The sequence below is a fragment of the Dendrobates tinctorius genome, unplaced genomic scaffold (genome assembly GCF_039654945.1).
Source record: "Dendrobates tinctorius isolate UK_male_01 unplaced genomic scaffold, ASM3965494v1 ptg000136l, whole genome shotgun sequence".
Taxonomy (NCBI): domain Eukaryota; kingdom Metazoa; phylum Chordata; class Amphibia; order Anura; family Dendrobatidae; genus Dendrobates; species Dendrobates tinctorius.
The window spans coordinates 2,800,379-2,817,642 of NW_027361804.1; the positions used below are offsets into that span (position 1 = coordinate 2,800,379).

A 17,264-nucleotide genomic window follows, 5' to 3' on the forward strand; every position below is an offset into this window, starting at 1 on the left:
CAGAAAGATATCCACATCTGTGGGTGACACCAGAGAGCAGCAGATCACCCTCCGCATCGGGTTATATAAATGATATTCACGCACCACATAGGCCGAGTTACTGACGCCGGGGGGCCTCTTGTAGGTTCCGTCGCTGTCCGTGGTAATTAGGCGATCTCGATCTGCATCCGGGGGGCTCGATGACCCCTGCTGCTTACGACGTTGTTTTGGTGACCGTCTGGATCGTGAACTGGAAATTAAAAATTTTATTATGAGAGGTGCAAAAACATTCCAAGCATAATTATTACCACATGCTGCTCCATCCCTTCCTCATGCTTTACACTGCAGCTCTGCTCCACAATCAATGTCAATGTCTACATCTCAGCTGGAATCGTAAGGGCCTCTGGGGGAGGAGCCTCGACTGGGGGTGGAGCCCAAATAAAAGCATCCAGGTCTCATGCAGGGAGGGGTGGGGCCTGACCGTGGAGGGGGGGGCTGACCGAGAAGGGGGGTAGGGAGGGGCCTGACCGGGAAGGGGGGGTAGGGAAGGGCCTGACCGGGAAGGGGGGGTAGGGAGTGGCCTGATCGAGAAGGGGGGGGAGCCTGAACGGAGGGGGAGTAGGGAGGAGCCTGAATAAGTGGGGAGGAGCATGAGCAAGAGGGGAGAAGAGATGAGCCAGAACGAATGTAGGGGGGATACTTAACTGGGCGGGCAAGGGGGAAAGAAGAGACTCTAAACCTAAGAAGGCAAAAGGGACACCAAGTGTTGGCGGTTCTTCTGGGCATCAGCAGGTGGAGGACCTTAGTGTCTCACCTCTTGCGCGGCTCTATGAACACAGTTGGGACGCCCAGCACGGGATCCAGGATTTTATCGAACTGCATCTGTGCCCTGCGGTACATGCGCTGGCGCTCCTTGGTGTCCGTCATTCCCACCACGTCCACCAGCGGGAACTCGTAGTGCCCCTTCCTCTTGGCGCGCAGTCGGATCTTATTGCGGTGATGCTCGATCTCCGACTTGTGCCGTAACGTGGTCTGAATCTGCGCAAAACAGAGAGGTGAGACGTCACGTGGCCACAGGCGCCACACAACTACAGAGCTGCCGACTCGTGCACCATTGTTCTCCAAGGTGCATTACTCATGTTCCGCTCTATCCTATGGGAGAAGCGTCGGCGCAGTCAGCTGCAGAGCATCGCTCCTTCTCTCCTCACATACCTCTCTGTTTACCTTATTTGCCTCCACTTCCCGCTCCGCCGTGGACTGCCCGTGCATGGGCAGAGCCGCCATCGGCTGCATGGCAATGAGCTGAATCTTGCTGGGCAGCCGGCGGCTGGCCTCGGAGGAACGCGACATGCGATCAACGTGTTCAAAGATGGACGCTGAGGAGTGCTGCTCCGCTCCGCTGCCCAACGCCGGGATCTCTGCCGGGATTAACGTTATAGTCAACAGGACGTTACCGGATGTCCAGTGACGCCACAAGACTGATCCAAACCACTAAACTTACCCCCTTTACCGATGGGTCGCAGTCTGGTTTCCTGCGGTGGAGCGGAGGGTCTTGGACCCTCCTCTCCGGACTCCTTCCCACTGGACGGTTCGCTGGCAGTGGATCCGGTGTCGGAGGGGGTGACCCTACTGGATGAAGTATACAAATACCAAAACCATCTGACAACCTGGCGCCCCCGAGCAGCCTGGCGCCCCCGAGCAGCCTGGCGCCCCCATGAACAGCCTGGCGCCCCCGAGCAGCCTGGCACCCCCATGAACAGCCTGGCGCCCACATGAACAGCCTGGCGCCCCCGAGCACCCTGGCGCCCCCATGAACACCCTGGCGCCCCCATGAACACCCTGGCGCCCCCGAGCAGCCTGGCGCCCCCATGAACAGCCTGGCGCCCCCATGAACACCCTGGCGCCCCCATGAACAGCCTGGCGCCCCCATGAACAGCCTGGCGCCCCCATGAACAGCCTGGCGCCCCCATGAACAGCCTGGCGCCCCCATGAACAGCCTGGCGCCCCCATGAACACCCTGGCGCCCCCATGAACACCCTGGCGCCCCCATGAACAGCCTGGCGCCCCCATGAACAGCCTGGCGCCCCCATGAACAGCCTGGCGCCCCCATGAACAGCCTGGCGCCCCCGAGCAGCCTGCCACTCCTCACCTGCTGCGATGGCGACCAATCTTGTTGGGTTTAGTGGAGCACTTGGACCTGGGGGTCGGGATGTCGCCATTTTCAGAGGGGGTGGAATCTTTGAGAGGCCCGTGCAGCACCGGAGGGGGCGGCTCATGCACCACCAGGACCTCGTCTTTATTGTGCTGCCCCAAGTGCTGCTTGGCAAAGTCAAAGCCTTTAACATTGGGAGCCTGGAGCTGCTGACAATCAGGGTCATGTGATCAGCAAGGACAGAGGTGATCACAGGAGCAGACATTGGGGTGGGACCAGCGACCCCCGTTCTCACCTTCTGTCTCTGCTGTAAGTTGCTTATGGTGTCGGGCTGGAAGTCCAGCTTGTCCGTCCGGCACAACTTCCAGTACAGGATGACGATGATGACGGTCACCACCAGCACCGGCACAGCCACTCCAACGATGATCCACATGTTTTGCGCCTGCCGATCCGCCTCCGCCGGCTGGTTAAGAGCTGCAGAGACAGGAGATCTGAGTGCTGGGGCAGAGGCGGCTCAGAGCTACCGGCTCCACCCGGTACCCGTCACTCACGTTGTGCCACCACGCCCTGTAGGCGATACCCCAGGATGATGGCCGCTCGCTGGATGTTCACCTCGTTAATCAGACTGGAGGCCTTGTCTGCAGCCAGGCGCTCCCCGTACTGATCCTCGATAAAGTACACCAGCTGGACCGGGTCATCCTGACCATCGACACGGGAGACATTGACCACCTGCGGGGAAACAGAGAGTGACGAGGATCAAACTCTGCCGCTGACATCACTGATATAGCAATGTAACAGCCCCGCCCCCTACTGGCGTCAACACTCATGTCAAAGTCCCGCCTCCAACTGGTGACATCACTGATGTATTATGTCACAGCCCCACCCCCTACTGGTGATATCATTCATATAATGCTGTTAGTCCCGCCCCTGCTGATGATGTTATTCATATAATGCTCAGTCCCGCCCCTGCTGATGACATCATTCATATAATGCTCAGTCCCGCCCCTGCTGATATCATTCATATAATCCTGTCAGTGCTGCCCCTGCTGATGTCATTCATGTCTCAGTTTCACCCCTGCTGATTACATCATTCATATAATTCTGTCACAATCGCGCCCCTGCTGGTGTCATTCATATGCTGTCACAGTCCCGCCCCTGCTGATGTCATTCATATGCTGTCACAGTCCCGCCCCTGCGGATGATGTCATTCATATAATGCGGTCAGTCCCGCCCCTGCTGATGACATTCATATAATGCTTTCACAGTCCCGCCCCTGCTGATGTCATTCATGTCACAGTCCCAACCCTGCTGATGACGTAATTCATATAATGCTGTCACAGTCCTGCCCCTGCTGATGTCATTCATATGTTGTCACAGTCCCGCCCCTGCTGGTGTCATTCATGTCACAGTCCCGCTCCTGCTGATGAAGTAATTCATATAATGATGTCACAGTCCCGCCCCTGCTGATGAAGTACTTCAGATAATGCTGTCACAGTCCCGCCCCTGATGTCATTCATATGTTGTCACAGTCCCACCCCTGCTGATGTCATTCATATGCTGTCAGTCCCGCCCCTGCTGATGATGTCATTCATATAATGCGGTCAGTCCCGCTCCTGCTGATGACATCATTCATATAATGCTCAGTCCCGCCCCTGCTGATATCATTCATATAATCCTGTCAGTGCTGCCCCTGCTGATGTCATTCATGTCTCAGTCCCACCCCTGCTGATTACATCATTCATATAATTCTGTCACAGTCGCGCCCCTGCTGGTGTCATTCATATGCTGTCACAGTCCCGCCCCTGCTGATGTCATTCATATGCTGTCACAGTCCCGCCCCTGCGGATGATGTCATTCATATAATGCGGTCAGTCCCGCCCCTGCTGATGACATTCATATAATGCTTTCACAGTCCCGCCCCTGCTGATGTCATTCATGTCACAGTCCCAACCCTGCTGATGACGTAATTCATATAATGCTGTCACAGTCCTGCCCCTGCTGATGTCATTCATATGTTGTCACAGTCCCGCCCCTGCTGGTGTCATTCATGTCACAGTCCCGCTCCTGCTGATGAAGTAATTCATATAATGATGTCACAGTCCCGCCCCTGCTGATGAAGTACTTCAGATAATGCTGTCACAGTCCCGCCCCTGATGTCATTCATATGTTGTCACAGTCCCGCCCCTGCTGATGTCACTCATGTCACAGTCCCAACCCTGCTGATGACGTAATTCATATAATGCTGTCACAGTCCCGCCCCTGCTGATGAAGTACTTCAGATAATGCTGTCACAGTCCCGCCCCTGATGTCATTCATATGTTGTCACAGTCCCACCCCTGCTGATGTCATTCATATGCTGTCAGTCCCGCCCCTGCTGATGATGTCATTCATATAATGCGGTCAGTCCCGCTCCTGCTGATGACATTCATATAATGCTGTCACAGTCCCGCCCCTGCTGATGACATTCATATAATGCTGTCACAGTCCCGCCCCTGCTGATGTCATTCATGTCACAGTCTCAACCCTGCTGATGCCGTAATTCATATAATGCTGTCACAGTCCCGCCCCTGCTGATGAAGTAATTCATATGCTATCACAGTCCCGCCCCTGCTGATGTCATTCATATGTTGTCACAGTCCCGCCCCTGCTGATGTCATTCATATGCTGTCACAGTCCCGCCCCTGCTGATGTCATTCATATGCTGTCACAGTCCCGCCCCTGCTGATGTCATTCATATGCTGTCACAGTCCCGCCCCTGCTAATGTCATTCATATGCTGTCACAGTCCCGCCCCTGCTGATGTCATTCATATGCTGTCACAGTCCCGCCCCTGCTGATGTCATTCATATAATGCGGTCAGTCCAGCTCCTGCTGATGACATTCATATAATGCTGTCACAGTCCCACCCCTGCTGGTGTCATTCATGTCACAGTCCCGACCCTGTTGACGTAATTCACATAATGCTGTCACAGTCCCACCCCTGCTGATGTCATTCATATGTTGTCACAGTCCCGCCCCTGCTGGTGTCATTCATGTCACAGTCCCGCTCCTGCTGATGAAGTAATTCATATAATGATGTCACAGTCCCGCCCCTGCTGATGTCATTCATATGTTGTCACAGTCCCGTCCCTGCAGATGTCATTCACATGCTGTCACAGTCCCGCCCCTGCTGATGATGTCATTCATATAATGCGGTCAGTCCTGCTCCTGCTGACGACATTCATATAATGCTGTCAGTCCCGCTCCTGCTGATGACATTCATATAATGCTGTCACAGTCCCACCCCTGCTGGTGTCATTCATGTCACAGTCCCGACCCTGTTGACGTAATTCACATAATGCTGTCACAGTCCCGCCCCTGCTGATGTCATTCATATGTTGTCACAGTCCCGCCCCTGCTGGTGTCATTCATGTCACAGTCCCGCTCCTGCTGATGAAGTAATTCATATAATGATGTCACAGTCCCGCCCCTGCTGATGTCATTCATATGTTGTCACAGTCCCGTCCCTGCAGATGTCATTCACATGCTGTCACAGTCCCGCCCCTGCTGATGATGTCATTCATATAATGCGGTCAGTCCCGCTCCTGCTGATGACATTCATATTATGCTGTCACAGTCCCGCCCCTGCTGATGTCAATCATATGTTGACACAGTCCAGCCCCTACTGATGATGTCATTCATATAATGCTGTCAGTCCCGCCCCTGCTGATAACGTCATTCTGACAATGTTATCACAGTCCAGCCCCTACTGACAGCACCGGCTTTCCGCTCACCTGCACTGTGGTGCTCCCGGCATAACTCGCCCTCTTCCACCGGCGTTTCTGTGATGTGGCCTCACTGATGATCTGCGCGAGTTTCCGCTCCATCTCGGTCTGGAACGTCTCGTCCTGCAGCCGCTGCTCCTGGACTCCCAGCAGAACTGACAAGGAGAGCAGCCGCGGAGAGATCAGACATGCGGAAGTGACAGGTGCAGCGCTGGTAGATGTGCAGAGAGGGCCCCCAGCAGCACAGTGTTACAGGAGCGGCGGGTGTGACGCTCATGCTACAGAGCTACATAGTAGGAGGAGCAATCCCTGCAGCACAGCGTGTTACAGGAGCAGCGGGTGTGACGCTCATGCTACAGAGCTACATAGTAGGAGAAGCAATCCCAGCAGCACAGTGTTACAGGAGCGGCGCCTGTGACGCTCATGCTACAGACCTACATAGTAGGAGAAGCAATCCCAGCAGCACAGCATGTTACAGGAGCAGCGGGTGTGACGCTCATGCTACAGAGCTACATAGTAGGAGAAGCAATCCCAGCAGCACAGCATGTTACAGGAGCAGCGGGTGTGACGCTCATGCTACAGAGCTACATAGTAGGAGAAGCAATTCCAGCAGCACAGAGTGTTACAGGAGCGACGGGTGTGACGCTCATGCTACAGAGCTACATAGTAGGAGAAGCAATCCCAGCAGCACAGAGTGTTACAGGAGCAGCGGGTGTGACGCTCATGCTACAGAGCTACATATTAGGAGAAGCAATTCCAGCAGCACAGAGTGTTACAGGAGCGACGGGTGTGACGCTCATGCTACAGAGCTACATAGTAGAAGCAATCCCAGCAGCACAGCGTGTTACAGGAGCGACGGGTGTGACGCTCATGCTACAGAGCTACATAGTAGGAGAAGCAATCCCAGCAGCACAGAGTGTTACAGGAGCGACGGGTGTGACGCTCATGCTACAGAGCTACATAGTAGGAGAAGCAATCCCAGCAGCACAGCGTGTTACAGGAGCGACGGGTGTGACGCTCATGCTACAGAGCTACATAGTAGGATAATCAATCCCAGCAGCACAGAGTGTTACAGGAGCGACAGGTGTGACGCTCATGCTACAGAGCTACATAGTAGAAGCAATCCCAGCAGCACAGAGTGTTACAGGAGCGACGGGTGTGATGCTAATGCTACAGAGCTACATAGTAGGAGAAGCAATCCCAGCAGCACAGAGTGTTACAGGAGCAGCGGGTGTGACTCTCATGCTACAGAGCTACATAGTAGGAGAAGCAATTCCAGCAGCACAGAGTGTTACAGGAGTGACGGGTGTGACGCTCATGCTACAGAGCTACATAGTAGGAGAAGCAATCCCAGCAGCACAGAGTGTTACAGGAGCAGCGGGTGTGACGATCATGCTACAGAGCTACATAGTAGGACAAGCAATCCCAGCAGCACAGAGTGTTACAGGAGCGACGGGTGTGACGCTCATGCTACAGAGCTACATAGTAGGAGAAGCAATCCCAGCAGCACAGTGTTACAGGAGCGGCAGGTGTGATGCTCATGCTACAGAGCTACATAGTAGGAGAAGCAATCCCAGCAGCACAGCGTGTTACAGAAGCGGCGGGTGTGACGCTCATGCTACAGAGCTACATAGTAGGAGAAGCAATCCCAGCAGCACAGCGTGTTACAGGAGCAGCGGATGTGACGCTCATGCTACAGAGCTACATAGTAGGACAAGCAATCCCAGCAGCACAGAGTGTTACAGGAGCAGCGGGTGTGACACGCATGCTACAGAGCTACATAGTAGGAGAAGCAATCCCAGCAGCACAGCGTGTTACAGAAGCGGCGGGTGTGACACTCATGCTACAGAGCTACATAGTAGGAGAAGCAATCCCAGCAGCACAGCGTGTTACAGGAGCAGCGGGTGTGACGCTCATGCTACAGAGCTACATAGTAGGACAAGCAATCCCAGCAGCACAGCGTGTTACAGAAGCGGCGGGTGTGACGCTCATGCTACAGAGCTACATAGTAGGAGAAGCAATCCCAGCAGCACAGCGTGTTACAGGAGCAGCGGGTGTGACGCTCATGCTACAGAGCTACATAGTAGGACAAGCAATCCCAGCAGCACAGAGTGTTACAGGAGCAGCGGGTGTGACACTCATGCTACAGAGCTACATAGTAGGAGAAGCAATCCCAGCAGCACAGAGTGTTACAGGAGCAGCGGGTGTGACACGCATGCTACAGAGCTACATAGTAGGACAAGCAATCCCAGCAGCACAGAGTGTTACAGGAGCGACGGGTGTGACGCTAATGCTACAGACCTACATAGTAGGAGAAGCAATCCCAGCAGCACAGAGTGTTACAGGAGCGACGGGTGTGACGCTCATGCTACAGAGCTACATAGTAGGAGAAGCAATCCCAGCAGCACAGTGTTACAGGAGCGGCAGGTGTGATGCTCATGCTACAGAGCTACATAGTAGGAGAAGCAATCCCAGCAGCACAGTGTGTTACAGGAGTGACGGGTGTGACGCTCATGCTACAGAGCTACAAAGTAGGAGAAGCAATCCCAGCAGCACAGAGTGTTACAGGAGCGACGGGTGTGACGCTCATGCTACAGAGCTACATAGTAGGAGAAGCAATCCCAGCAGCACAGCGTGTTACAGGAGCGACGGGTGTGACGCTCATGCTACAGAGCTACAAAGTAGGAGAAGCAATCCCAGCAGCACAGTGTGTTACAGGAGCGACAGGTGTGACGCTCATGCTACAGAGCTACATAGTAGAAGCAATCCCAGCAGCACAGAGTGTTACAGGAACGACGGGTGTGATGCTAATGCTACAGAGCTACATAGTAGGAGAAGCAATCCCAGCAGCACAGAGTGTTACAGGAGCAGCGGGTGTGACTCTCATGCTACAGAGCTACATAGTAGGAGAAGCAATTCCAGCAGCACAGAGTGTTACAGGAGTGACGGGTGTGACGCTCATGCTACAGAGCTACATAGTAGGAGAAGCAATCCCAGCAGCACAGAGTGTTACAGGAGCAGCGGGTGTGACGATCATGCTACAGAGCTACATAGTAGGACAAGCAATCCCAGCAGCACAGAGTGTTACAGGAGCGACGGGTGTGACGCTCATGCTACAGAGCTACATAGTAGGACAAGCAATCCCAGCAGCACAGAGTGTTACAGGAGCGACGCTCATGCTACAGAGCTACATAGTAGGAGAAGCAATCCCAGCAGCACAGTGTTACAGGAGCGGCAGGTGTGATGCTCATGCTACAGAGCTACATAGTAGGAGAAGCAATCCCAGCAGCACAGCGTGTTACAGAAGCGGCGGGTGTGACGCTCATGCTACAGAGCTACATAGTAGGAGAAGCAATCCCAGCAGCACAGCGTGTTACAGGAGCAGTGGGTGTGACGCTCATGCTACAGAGCTACATAGTAGGACAAGCAATCCCAGCAGCACAGAGTGTTACAGGAGCAGCGGGTGTGACACGCATGCTACAGAGCTACATAGTAGGAGAAGCAATCCCAGCAGCACAGCGTGTTACAGAAGCGGCGGGTGTGACACTCATGCTACAGAGCTACATAGTAGGAGAAGCAATCCCAGCAGCACAGCGTGTTACAGGAGCAGCGGGTGTGACGCTCATGCTACAGAGCTACATAGTAGGACAAGCAATCCCAGCAGCACAGCGTGTTACAGAAGCGGCGGGTGTGACGCTCATGCTACAGAGCTACATAGTAGGAGAAGCAATCCCAGCAGCACAGCGTGTTACAGGAGCAGCGGGTGTGACGCTCATGCTACAGAGCTACATAGTAGGACAAGCAATCCCAGCAGCACAGAGTGTTACAGGAGCAGCGGGTGTGACGCTCATGCTACAGAGCTACATAGTAGGACAAGCAATCCCAGCAGAACAGAGTGTTACAGGAGCGACGGGTGTGACACTCATGCTACAGACCTACATAGTAGGAGAAGCAATCCCAGCAGCACAGAGTGTTACAGGAGCGACGGGTGTGACGCTCATGCTACAGAGCTACATAGGAGAAGCAATCCCAGCAGCACAGAGTGTTACAGGAGCGACGGGTGTGACGCTCATGCTACAGAGCTACATAGTAGGAGAAGCAATCCCAGCAGCACAGCGTGTTACAGGAGCGACGGGTGTGACGCTCATGCTACAGAGCTACATAGTAGGAGAATCAATCCCAGCAGCACAGAGTGTTACAGGAGCGACAGGTGTGACGCTCATGCTACAGAGCTACATAGTAGAAGCAATCCCAGCAGCACAGAGTGTTACAGGAGCGACAGGTGTGATGCTAATGCTACAGAGCTACATAGTAGGAGAAGCAATCCCAGCAGCACAGAGTGTTACAGGAGCAGCGGGTGTGACTCTCATGCTACAGAGCTACATAGTAGGAGAAGCAATTCCAGCAGCACAGAGTGTTACAGGAGTGACGGGTGTGACGCTCATGCTACAGAGCTACATAGTAGGAGAAGCAATCCCAGCAGCACAGAGTGTTACAGGAGCAGCGGGTGTGACGATCATGCTACAGAGCTACATAGTAGGACAAGCAATCCCAGCAGCACAGAGTGTTACAGGAGCGACGGGTGTGACGCTCATGCTACAGAGCTACATAGTAGGACAAGCAATCCCAGCAGCACAGAGTGTTACAGGAGCGACGGGTGTGACGCTCATGCTACAGAGCTACATAGTAGGAGAAGCAATCCCAGCAGCACAGTGTTACAGGAGCGGCAGGTGTGATGCTCATGCTACAGAGCTACATAGTAGGAGAAGCAATCCCAGCAGCACAGCGTGTTACAGAAGCGGCGGGTGTGACGCTCATGCTACAGAGCTACATAGTAGGAGAAGCAATCCCAGCAGCACAGCGTGTTACAGGAGCAGCGGGTGTGACGCTCATGCTACAGAGCTACATAGTAGGACAAGCAATCCCAGCAGCACAGAGTGTTACAGGAGCAGCGGGTGTGACACGCATGCTACAGAGCTACATAGTAGGAGAAGCAATCCCAGCAGCACAGCGTGTTACAGAAGCGGCGGGTGTGACACTCATGCTACAGAGCTACATAGTAGGAGAAGCAATCCCAGCAGCACAGCGTGTTACAGGAGCAGCGGGTGTGACGCTCATGCTACAGAGCTACATAGTAGGACAAGCAATCCCAGCAGCACAGCGTGTTACAGAAGCGGCGGGTGTGACGCTCATGCTACAGAGCTACATAGTAGGAGAAGCAATCCCAGCAGCACAGCGTGTTACAGGAGCAGCGGGTGTGACGCTCATGCTACAGAGCTACATAGTAGGACAAGCAATCCCAGCAGCACAGAGTGTTACAGGAGCAGCGGGTGTGACACTCATGCTACAGAGCTACATAGTAGGAGAAGCAATCCCAGCAGCACAGAGTGTTACAGGAGCAGCGGGTGTGACACGCATGCTACAGAGCTACATAGTAGGACAAGCAATCCCAGCAGCACAGAGTGTTACAGGAGCGACGGGTGTGACGCTAATGCTACAGACCTACATAGTAGGAGAAGCAATCCCAGCAGCACAGAGTGTTACAGGAGCGACGGGTGTGACGCTCATGCTACAGAGCTACATAGTAGGAGAAGCAATCCCAGCAGCACAGTGTTACAGGAGCGGCAGGTGTGATGCTCATGCTACAGAGCTACATAGTAGGAGAAGCAATCCCAGCAGCACAGAGTGTTACAGGAGCGACGGGTGTGACGCTCATGCTACAGAGCTACATAGTAGGAGAAGCAATCCCAGCAGCACAGCGTGTTACAGGAGCGACGGGTGTGACGCTCATGCTACAGAGCTACAAAGTAGGAGAAGCAATCCCAGCAGCACAGAGTGTTACAGGAGCGACAGGTGTGACGCTCATGCTACAGAGCTACATAGTAGAAGCAATCCCAGCAGCACAGAGTGTTACAGGAACGACGGGTGTGATGCTAATGCTACAGAGCTACATAGTAGGAGAAGCAATCCCAGCAGCACAGAGTGTTACAGGAGCAGCGGGTGTGACTCTCATGCTACAGAGCTACATAGTAGGAGAAGCAATTCCAGCAGCTCAGAGTGTTACAGGAGTGACGGGTGTGACGCTCATGCTACAGAGCTACATAGTAGGAGAAGCAATCCCAGCAGCACAGAGTGTTACAGGAGCAGCGGGTGTGACGATCATGCTACAGAGCTACATAGTAGGACATGCAATCCCAGCAGCACAGAGTGTTACAGGAGCGACGCTCATGCTACAGAGCTACATAGTAGGAGAAGCAATCCCAGCAGCACAGTGTTACAGGAGCGGCAGGTGTGATGCTCATGCTACAGAGCTACATAGTAGGAGAAGCAATCCCAGCAGCACAGCGTGTTACAGAAGCGGCGGGTGTGACGCTCATGCTACAGAGCTACATAGTAGGAGAAGCAATCCCAGCAGCACAGCGTGTTACAGGAGCAGTGGGTGTGACGCTCATGCTACAGAGCTACATAGTAGGACAAGCAATCCCAGCAGCACAGCGTGTTACAGAAGCGGCGGGTGTGACGCTCATGCTACAGAGCTACATAGTAGGAGAAGCAATCCCAGCAGCACAGCGTGTTACAGGAGCAGCGGGTGTGACGCTCATGCTACAGAGCTACATAGTAGGACAAGCAATCCCAGCAGCACAGAGTGTTACAGGAGCAGCGGGTGTGACACTCATGCTACAGAGCTACATAGTAGGAGAAGCAATCCCAGCAGCACAGAGTGTTACAGGAGCAGCGGGTGTGACACGCATGCTACAGAGCTACATAGTAGGACAAGCAATCCCAGCAGCACAGAGTGTTACAGGAGCGACGGGTGTGACGCTAATGCTACAGACCTACATAGTAGGAGAAGCAATCCCAGCAGCACAGAGTGTTACAGGAGCGACGGGTGTGACGCTCATGCTACAGAGCTACATAGTAGGAGAAGCAATCCCAGCAGCACAGTGTTACAGGAGCGGCAGGTGTGATGCTCATGCTACAGAGCTACATAGTAGGAGAAGCAATCCCAGCAGCACAGCGTGTTACAGAAGCGGCGGGTGTGACGATCATGCTACAGAGGTACATAGTAGGAGAAGCAATTCCAGCAGCACAGAGTGTTACAGGAGCGACGGGTGTGACGCTCATGCTACAGAGCTACATAGTAGAAGCAATCCCAGCAGCACAGTGTGTTACAGGAGTGACGGGTGTGACGCTCATGCTACAGAGCTACAAAGTAGGAGAAGCAATCCCAGCAGCACAGAGTGTTACAGGAGCGACGGGTGTGACGCTCATGCTACAGAGCTACATAGTAGGACAAGCAATCCCAGCAGCACAGAGTGTTACAGGAGCAGCGGGTGTGACACGCATGCTACAGAGCTACATAGTAGGAGAAGCAATCCCAGCAGCACAGCGTGTTACAGAAGCGGCGGGTGTGACACTCATGCTACAGAGCTACATAGTAGGAGAAGCAATCCCAGCAGCACAGCGTGTTACAGGAGCAGCGGGTGTGACGCTCATGCTACAGAGCTACATAGTAGGACAAGCAATCCCAGCAGCACAGCGTGTTACAGAAGCGGCGGGTGTGACGCTCATGCTACAGAGCTACATAGTAGGAGAAGCAATCCCAGCAGCACAGCGTGTTACAGGAGCAGCGGGTGTGACGCTCATGCTACAGAGCTACATAGTAGGACAAGCAATCCCAGCAGCACAGAGTGTTACAGGAGCAGCGGGTGTGACACGCATGCTACAGAGCTACATAGTAGGACAAGCAATCCCAGCAGCACAGAGTGTTACAGGAGCGACGGGTGTGACGCTAATGCTACAGACCTACATAGTAGGAGAAGCAATCCCAGCAGCACAGAGTGTTACAGGAGCGACGGGTGTGACGCTCATGCTACAGAGCTACATAGTAGGAGAAGCAATCCCAGCAGCACAGTGTTACAGGAGCGGCAGGTGTGATGCTCATGCTACAGAGCTACATAGTAGGAGAAGCAATCCCAGCAGCACAGCGTGTTACAGAAGCGGCGGGTGTGACGCTCATGCTACAGAGCTACATAGTAGAAGCAATCCCAGCAGCACAGCGTGTTACAGGAGCAGCGGGTGTGACGCTCATGCTACAGAGCTACATAGTAGGAGAAGCAATCCCAGCAGCACAGTGTTACAGGAGCGGTAGGTGTGATGCTCATGCTACAGAGCTACATAGTAGGAGAAGCAATCCCAGCAGCACAGCGTGTTACAGAAGTGGCGGGTGTGACGCTCATGCTACAGAGCTACATAGTAGGAGAAGCAATCCCAGCAGCACAGCGTGTTACAGGAGCAGCGGGTGTGACGCTCATGCTACAGAGCTACATAGTAGGACAAGCAATCCCAGCAGCACAGAGTGTTACAGGAGCAGTGGGTGTGACACGCATGCTACAGAGCTACATAGTAGGAGAAGCAATCCCAGCAGCACAGCGTGTTACAGAAGCGGCGGGTGTGACACTCATGCTACAGAGCTACATAGTAGGAGAAGCAATCCCAGCAGCACAGCGTGTTACAGGAGCAGCGGGTGTGACGCTCATGCTACAGAGCTACATAGTAGGACAAGCAATCCCAGCAGCACAGCGTGTTACAGGAGCAGCGGGTGTGACGCTCATGCTACAGAGCTACATAGTAGGACAAGCAATCCCAGCAGCACAGAGTGTTACAGAAGCGGCGGGTGTGACGCTCATGCTACAGAGCTACATAGTAGGAGAAGCAATCCCAGCAGCACAGCGTGTTACAGGAGCAGCGGGTGTGACGCTCATGCTACAGAGCTACATAGTAGGACAAGCAATCCCAGCAGCACAGAGTGTTACAGGAGCGACGGGTGTGACACTCATGCTACAGACCTACATAGTAGGAGAAGCAATCCCAGCAGCACAGAGTGTTACAGGAGCGACGGGTGTGACGCTCATGCTACATAGCTACATAGTAGGACAAGCAATCCCAGCAGCACAGCGTGTTACAGGAGCGACGGGTGTGACGATCATGCTACAGAGGTACATAGTAGGAGAAGCAATCCTTGCAGCACAGAGTATTTCAGGAAGGGAACAATCTGATATTGCAGCAAGCTACATATTTAAAATTACACTGCAAACGTAGCGTAGAGCAGCCCAGAGTATTACTGGAGCAGGCAGCTACACACAATCACATAGCAGGACGCACAGCAGCACAGAGTCTTTTAGGAGAGGAGTGAGGCGCAGTGACTGCTCCACTTACTTGTCCGGAGCCAGGAATCCTTCAGGAGTGGGGAGATGTCGAGCTGAGGATAAGTGGACGCTGGGTGGAAAACACAGAAACAATGTCACTGACTATCGTGCAGACAGTGTATACTATGTGTGGTTGTCAGAGCGCCGCCCTCCCTTCCCCGGTGCCCATAACTCCGGCACAGGAGCTCTACATGCTGTCAGTGAATGGGAAGCGATCAGCATCAATGACAACGCTCCTCAGACCGCAGGAAGGGAGTAGTGGTCCTGATGGAGGGGGCTGTAGTCCTGCCGGAGGGGGTAATACAGCGGAATGTAAAAGTTTGTGCACCCCTGGTCAAAATTCCTGTTGTGAAAAGATAAGCGAGTTGAAGATGAAATATTCTCTAAAAAGCCTAAAGTTACAGATAACACAGCGCCTTTGTATTTTCATCTTTTACATTGCAAAAATTACAAAAAGAAAAATGAGCCACTGCAAAAGTTTGCGCACCCTACATGGATAGTGCCTAGCCGCACCTCCTTTTGCAAGCATCACAGCTTGTAAATGCTTTTTGTAGCCTGACAAGTCTTCCTCTCCTTTTTTGCGGGATTTTCCTCCCGTTCTGTGAGATTCCTGGGTCGTCTTCCATCCTCTGCTATTTTGAGGTGTTGCCACAGGTTTTCAATGATGTTCAGATCAGGGGACTGTGAGGGCCATTGTAAAACCTCCATCTTGCACCTTTTGAGGTCGTCTATTGTGGATTCTGACGTGTGTTTAGGATCATTCTCCATGTGTAGCAGCCATCCTCTTCTTACCTTCAGCTTTTTACAGATGGTGTTATGTTTGCATCAAGAATTTGTTGAAAATACATTGAATCCATTCTTCCCTCTACCCATTAAATGTTCCCTGCGCCATTGGCTGCAACACAACCCCAAAGCATGATTGAACCACCCCCCATGCTTAACGGTAGGTGAGATGTTCTTTCCCTGAAATTCTCATCACTTTTTTCTCCGCACATACCTTTGATCACTGTGGCAGCAGAGATCTATTTTATCCTCATCCTCCACAGGACTTGTTTAGATGTTCTTTTGCAGACTTCTGATGCTGAATTTATGATGAGGATGCAGGAGAGGTTTTCTTCTGATGACTCTTCCATAAAGGCCATATTTGTGCAGGCGTCTCTGAACAGTAGAACAACGTACCACAACTCCAGAGTCTGACAAATCTTTCTGAAGGTCTTCTGCAGTCAAGCTGGGGTTCTGATTTGCCTCTCAAGCAATCCTACGAGCAGCTCTCACTCAAATGTTGGTCTTACAGACCTTATCTTGACCTCCACTGTTCCTGGTAACTGCCATTTCCTAATTACATTTTGAACTGAGCAAAGGGAAACTTGTAAATGCTTTGCTACCTCATCCTTGCCTTCTCCCGCTTTGTGGGCCTCCACCATTCTCAAAGAACCCATGGCTGCGGTTTATGGCACGAGGTTAGAGGCGGCTGGTTTTTTATAAAGTTGGAAATTTTCATCACCTGGCCTTTCCTAACAATGATAGTGAACAAGCCATTACCTTAATGGTCTAATTAAGGGCTGAAACCTTGGTCAAAGTTATCAGAGCACAAAAATCTCCAAGGGAGCCCAAACTTTGCATTAAGGAAGTCTGAGGGCAACACAAAATAATACTAGGGATCACTAGCCCCACATTTAAAACATGACTATGTTAATACATAGCAATACCTTGTTTGTGTGATCCTGTGTAATCAGGCTTCAATAAAATGTATTGTTTCTAATATTTGAATTTTATTCATGGTGATCCTGGCCATTTTTTGTACACACTTCTTTTTTCTTGAGTATTAGGCTGAGTTCACACGTGGCTTTTTTTCGCGTTTCCGCAGCGGTTTTAACCGCGCGATTTTGCCGCGAAAAAAAAAGCATCCCATGCATTCCTATGGGATTCCGCAATGCTGTGCTAATGCTGCGGTTTTTAACGCGGCGGAATCGCTTCACGGTAAAAAACGCAGCATGCTCATTAATTTTGCAGAATCGCGCCGATCCCGCACCCATAGGAATGCATTGTTCTGCTTACTTTCCGCATGTGGCTGTGCCCACCATGCGGAAAGTAAGCAGAACATTTGCGGATGGTACCCACGCTCCGGAGGAGAGGAGACTGTCCTCCGGGCTCTGGGTGT

At 52.7% G+C, this 17,264-nt stretch overlaps 1 protein-coding gene across 5 annotated transcripts in view; it reads right to left on the reverse strand.

The window, feature by feature from the left end:
* The window catches only part of KIAA1549 (KIAA1549 ortholog), a 92,675-nt gene that overhangs the window by 12,902 nt on the left and 62,509 nt on the right, over nucleotides 1-17,264 (reverse strand). Inside the window, exons 7-15 of one of the 5 annotated variants that reach the window (XM_073544034.1) lie at nucleotides 15,114-15,173; nucleotides 5,904-6,049; nucleotides 2,683-2,860; nucleotides 2,427-2,605; nucleotides 2,129-2,337; nucleotides 1,481-1,605; nucleotides 1,192-1,397; nucleotides 794-1,017; nucleotides 85-229 (exon numbers count right to left, since the gene is read on the reverse strand). In XM_073544034.1, coding sequence (XP_073400135.1) covers nucleotides 85-229; nucleotides 794-1,017; nucleotides 1,192-1,397; nucleotides 1,481-1,605; nucleotides 2,129-2,337; nucleotides 2,427-2,605; nucleotides 2,683-2,860; nucleotides 5,904-6,049; nucleotides 15,114-15,173 — 1,472 coding nt within the window. Of the gene's footprint in view, nucleotides 1-84; nucleotides 230-793; nucleotides 1,018-1,191; nucleotides 1,398-1,480; nucleotides 1,609-2,128; nucleotides 2,341-2,426; nucleotides 2,606-2,682; nucleotides 2,861-5,903; nucleotides 6,050-15,113; nucleotides 15,174-17,264 lie in introns of all 5 variants that reach the window. The other 4 variants (XM_073544031.1, XM_073544033.1, XM_073544035.1 and 1 more) reach the window with 4 other exon arrangements.